Genomic DNA, 6,093 nt, shown 5'->3' on the forward strand with positions numbered 1-6,093 from the left:
TTGTTTAACAATAAGTACAATTCAGTTGTAAAACAATTTTTAAAAATATAAATATAATTATAATAATATATTAAAATATCTACTATTATTAACAGTTAAAAAAAATTTTAATTATTATAAATTATAATAAATTATTAAAATTCACTTAATAAATTTAATATTAGTAACTAAATTTTGGTACATACCACACAAGATCGCAGGAGAAGAAGAAGAGGAGCTCTTGTCACTAGGTGTCCCAGGATGCAACTGAACACGAGGAGCAGCGGGCTGCCCTTTATATGGGACAAGCATCACTTCCAATTACAATCAACTTGGTATGATGGTACGATGGAATTGGACTGACCATACAAAATAGAGAAAGAGAACTGAGAACTGAATTGGGCTGCATAGCTCAAGGCTAAGTTTGATGCTGAATGTCCGATCCAACAGACAGAGAGGCGGTCATATAGAGTATGCTTGAGCTCATTCGTATAGTCTAAGCACTCAGAGTACATAAATGGAATAGAGTGAACTAGCTCTACGTTCTTGTTTGACACTATAAAATATGATTAATTCAATTAAAATGATATATGAAAACAGCAAAGTAAATTAAGGTTGTCAAGTTATGTTAACAAATTAAATAGCAACAGACTAAGTCATAAAGAATGGGAGAGGTTTTCAATTGACACATACAGTGCCGGAAAACTGCATAGGTTAGACTTTTTTGCAAGCTTAAAATGTCATATCTCTGGAACGAAAACTCTGATGTCAATGAGAAAAATTTTAATATAGAAGAAAATTTATTAGTTATGATAAAATATTTTCTTTTAACATAAATTTATACATATATGTAAATTTATCTAAGGTAAAGTTTGTTTTATACAGAATAAATCGCGTATTTGATTTGATGTTATTTATATAAAATATATATAAATATATATAAAGCATATACATTTTATATATATTTATACATATATAAATCATATTCAACAGGTACCCCCAATATTTTTTAAGGACAATCTGATTGCATGCCGAGCGGATTGCGAGTTGCACCCACAACAATCAAACAATTGAAACGATTAGAAGGCTGCTCCCTTTAGAGACGCCTCAATTTGTCAACAGAATTGTAAATGTCGTAAATCCAAATAAACATGCATTAAACTCTAACCCACATACAATATTTTCGATTATGGCCAACAAGAAGAGGAGCAGACATCGAGTGGATGTGGCGGGCAGACAGACGATTCGGTGCTCTCTCAACTTGAACGTATGCAAATATCATAATTCTTCCATCATGTCTGCAACGTCATAAAGCAGCAGGGCGAAGGCAGAAGAAGAAGAAGGCAGATGTCAGGTCGACCCAAGACACAACGTTTCAATAGGCCACAAATATGACTTGGCCTGGCTTGGTCTGGGCTGTCCTAGCCTGTCCTGGTCTGATGGCGCATGTAAGGCAACACTGCAGCCGATTGCTTATGAGGGCAACCGAAACAAAAATTGTTTCGGCATGCCGCGAAGGTTGCTGCCACAAGCAAATGAGTGGGGAACACGCAACGTTTTGCATTTAGTTTTGGGGGGGCATGGCGTGGAGGGGAAGACTGGTGGGAGGTCGGGAGGGCGGTGTCTCAGACATCAAACTTATTTATTTACTCTAAAAACAATACAAGAAAATTAATAGCAATTTGCATAGTTTCATAAATATGTTGCAATAAATGTTCTTAACAAGTGAACACTATTCGGGTTACCATAAATGGGAAAGCCTTTGGCATTAATAAGGCCTCACCTTTGCCATCTCGTATTGATTGGCCTAAACGTGTTGTCTGTGTGTCTGTCTGTCTGTCTGGGTTGCCCTATCAGCCGTCATTTAATTGACTTTGTTTGTGGCTTCATCAGAAAGCCATTTGAACCAATGTGCGTGCCGTCAATTAAAGTTTGTTAGCGAAACATTCAGTGTCTTTAATTAAGTATTGCTGGGGCAGGTGTATGCACACACATACATACATACGTAGGTTGTCAGAGGTTGCATAAAAATTAGCTGCAGTTATTAATTTTTTAGAGAGGGGAGAATAAAGTTGTAGTTTTTTTTTGGGGAGGGGGGGAGGTCTGCAAACATGAAAGTAAATTGTTGAGATATTAAAACGAGTTTATTGAAGTTTATTGGGACTTGTCAGCGCATGCAAACCAAGTCACAAAAGCCACAACAACCGACAGCAACAACAACAACAACAAAGGAACAGCACAACAGAAAGTCAAGAGAAGGCAGCCTAGAAAATTATGAAAGAGTAAACGGTTTAGTTTGAAATTGACGACTGAGGCGAGCAGACGGGCGAAGAATTATTATTTAACTATTTTTTTTGTAGATATATTCCTTACGTATGTAATAGTAAATATGCAGTTAAGCAACAGTGCTACATGGCAATAAATTATTTAAAAATATAAAGATTCTAAAGATGTCTTAATATATAAATAAAATACAAATTAAAACAAAAAATAAATATTACAAAAAAGTAATTAAAAAAAAAATAAATAAAATATAAAACAAACCAAAATGTATGTAAATTAGAATAATAAAATTAAAAAGCAAATAGTACTACAAAAATATTTGCTTAAGGTATAAAAGAATATTATTCAAAGCAAAAAAGAAAATAAAAGTACTAAATTATTTAATTTAACAAAAATATTTCAAGTGCATTGAAAACTTTAAAAATCCCTAACAATTTAGTTTTTAAATACTTTAATTTCAAGACGTTTTAAAAATGCCTCGAAAAAAGCAAAAAGTGGATACACTTGAGGAAATTGAAACCACAATTAAGTTACTCTGCGATCAGTCCAATAATCATATGAAAGTGCGTGAATATTATAAAGCACTAAAAGGCTACAATAAGGTAAGTGAACAGCAATCGCTTTTGATTTGCTCAATATTTCAAATGCAACGTCTGAAAATTGAAGCGAACTGTAGATGGCGCTAGTAAATGTTGGCAAAGCTCATTTGCGAACGCTGCTATGCTCTGGTATGTTTGCGAGCTTTACTTTAACTGCCAATTGGGAAATTCCTTAAACGGTGGAGCATAAAGAGGATGTGCCGACAAAGTAATACTCTATAGATTAAGTGTGAAAATAGACAAGGATTTCATGAGTTATAGCTGAAATAAGCCAAATTGATTTGGCTTGCATATGTAAAGCAATTTGAATTGATAGGCAACATATGAATTATAGTGTATGTATGTATATAAATCTTATTTTCTGCGCGATGTGTTTGGGATTTATTTTTAAATAGAGTATATATGTTGATCAGTATCACTAAGAAAATAATAAGGTCATTCATCTTATTCAATATATATATATATATATATATATATATATATATATTCAATATATATATATATATATATATATATATATATATATATATATATATATATATATATATATATATATATATATATAATTTTATCAAATTATTCGGTTTGTTGTTAATACTATATAAAATGCAAAATAAAGCTTTTGCACTTAATTTGATAGAACAAACATTGACTAAAACTTAATATCGGATAAGGCTGATAAGGCAAAAACCAATTGCTCTTGATTGGAAGAGCCCCGCATACAAAAGTTAGCTGGATGCTGTTATTTCAACGGTATTTCTATGTTCCCATGTTCCAATGACTTGAGAGATACTGATAAATATTCAGATTTAATTTGTTATCACTCCAGTAATTCAGCCTTGCACATATCCCAACTTTATGTAGATTAAATTATGGGAATAAGAATAATAGCGAAGCTGCCTTGATAAATAGATATACCACCTATCGTATATATGTATATACGTTGATAATCAAAATCATTTCAATGTCAACAATGTTCGCTCCTCTACCACGCCACGTGCTACTTCTGGTTATTGCTTTGCTATCGATTGTTAGCCCATATTTAGGGCTGGCCTTTGTTTCCTGGCAACTGGGCAAATGGCAAATCAATTACCGTTTGTTTGGAACTGTCAGGAAAGGTGTGAATTTTTCACACTTGCACTGCGCTTCGAGCTGTTCAATTGTTTGGCAAAGGATTCATTTCTGTGACCATGTCCACGAGTGTGCTGAATACGATTTTGGCTGTGGACAAGGAGCAGGAGCTGCTGCAGAGCTTCATACGCACTGGCGCCGCTGCGGAGGAGGAGTCATTGGAAGAGTCGAATAAAAGGTCAAAGGGTCGCAGTCGTGCCTCCCACAAGCCGCCCATCTGGGAGAGACGCGACTCATATGGCGGCGGCGGCGGTGCCGGCGGCGCTGGCAAATCCTCCTCAGATCGCGCCGCTCGGCGAACCAGCAAGCATCCGGATGATTTGGATGCTGGCGGCTCCAAGCGAGGCAATCGCATCGAGACCGAACTGCGCGCCGCACGCAAACGCATCGAGGAACAAATGCTGAAGAAAAAGAAGCCCAAGGAGAACTTCGTGGACTTCTACACGGACAAGGATCGGGCGGCGGCAGTCAGTGCGGGCGCCTTCGACATCAAGCAGAGTCTGCAGATCAAACAGAAACAGGATCGCAACGAGGCGCTGCTCATACCCGACGAGGCCGACATCAGCTCGATCATTGCGCTCGGCTTGAAGGAGATCAAAAATGCAAATCCCGAGAATGCAATACATTTCTTTTGCAAGGTCACAAGTCGAAAGAGAATATATATACATATAACTATATAGTGAAAGATTAAATCTAAGTATTAATATTAATTTGAATTTCTCTTAATTCACAGGCATTGGAGCTGAATAACACGGACATCAATGCCCTAATCTCGCGCAGCAAATGCTATTTGCTGCTGGGCGAGGCATCCAAGGCGCTGCAGGATGCGGAGACGGCGCTCGCTGAGGACAAGAACAACATACGCGCCATCTACCAAAAGGCTGAGTCGCTCTACTACCTCGGCCAGTTCGAGCAGAGTCTGATGTTCTTCCATCGCGGCCTGCGCGCACGGCCGGAGCTCGCGCTGTTCCGCCTGGGCGTGCAGAAGACCCAGGAGGCCATTGAGAATACCATTGGCACCAAGACGCGCGCCAATCAGCCGTCGGCCACGGCCAAGAGCGGCGTCTCACGCAAATCGGGCGACAACACGCCCAAGTCACAGGCCCAGTCGCAGTCGCAGTCGCAGCCCGGACGCCAGAGGGCCACCAAGGCGGATCTGGAACGGCGCAATGCACGCAAGCTGCTGGGCGAGCTGTGCGTGGACAAGGAGTACCTGGAGAAGCTGCTGCTGCATCCGGATCTGATACGCGCCGACACCAACACTGAGAATATATCTGCCCTGGCCAAAGAGGCGGTTTGCTTCCTCAACAAGCGCCAGGAGTTCTGGCGCCAGCAGAGACCCTGCACAGCGCTGCCCAATCATAAGAATCTGCCCAATGATGCAATTCCCAAGTGGTTCTAGATGGCCTAACAGTTTTAATAATATTAAGTAGACAAAGATCTCTGCTAGACTTCACCATATCACAAACCTTTATCCAATGCTTCCCTTAACTAAATAGTTATAGATTAACAATTAGATTGTATATGAGATTAAGTGTTACGTTTTCCGTTTTGATTCCAAGTTAGAAACTAAAAAATAGATAAATAATGCTAAATAAAATCTGAAAAATTATTAACATTTGTTTTTCATTTTGCTTGATTATAAAATGAATTACTTTATAATGTTAACTTTATTGGCATTCCATACCAAAGATCTTTCCTAGACTCTCTCAAATTAGAAAACATAATTGATTAAGTGTTAAGTTTTTTGTTTAAATAATAAATCAAATAAAGTTGAGTCCTTTAAAAACTTGTCAACAACTGTTTTTTTTTTTTTTTTTTTTTTTTTATATATATATATCATATTTATTGATTTGCTTTTCGTTTGGATGATTAAACATTTATACAATTTGCAATTTGTGTAACATTAACATTTAAATATAGCATTTGCATTTGCATTATCTTTGATATTCTTTTCGTATATGTTTGCATTTGGGTGTGTGTGTCTGTGTGTGTGTTTGGGTGTGTGAGTGCTTTTTGCCTTTAACCAAATAAAGTCTAATGCAATAAATATGTTCTAGTTGTACAGTTCAACTCATTGTAGATATCAACATATGTATAA

At 37.3% G+C, this 6,093-nt stretch overlaps 1 protein-coding gene across 2 annotated transcripts; it reads left to right on the forward strand.

Annotated features, from left to right (window-relative positions):
* Positions 1 to 2,079: 2,079 nt before the first annotated feature.
* Positions 2,080 to 5,764, forward strand: LOC108615130 (outer dynein arm-docking complex subunit 4). 2 transcript variants are annotated; one of them, XM_018009375.2, is made up of 2 exons: positions 2,080 to 2,864; positions 4,726 to 5,764. In XM_018009375.2, the coding sequence occupies exons 1-2, from the start codon at positions 2,736 to 2,738 to the stop codon at positions 5,392 to 5,394; spliced, it is 798 nt and encodes a 265-aa protein (XP_017864864.1). In that variant the 5' UTR covers positions 2,080 to 2,735; the 3' UTR covers positions 5,395 to 5,764. The 2 variants fall into 2 exon arrangements, with proteins under 2 accessions (XP_017864864.1, XP_017864863.1); XM_018009374.2 differs by lacking the exon at positions 2,080 to 2,864 and adding an exon at positions 3,881 to 4,630.
* The last annotated feature ends 329 nt before the right edge of the window (positions 5,765 to 6,093 follow it).

The sequence above is a fragment of the Drosophila arizonae genome, chromosome 5, assembly GCF_054131065.1.
Source record: "Drosophila arizonae isolate 15081-1271.41 chromosome 5, UAZ_ARI_1.0, whole genome shotgun sequence".
In the NCBI taxonomy this organism is placed as follows: domain Eukaryota; kingdom Metazoa; phylum Arthropoda; class Insecta; order Diptera; family Drosophilidae; genus Drosophila; species Drosophila arizonae.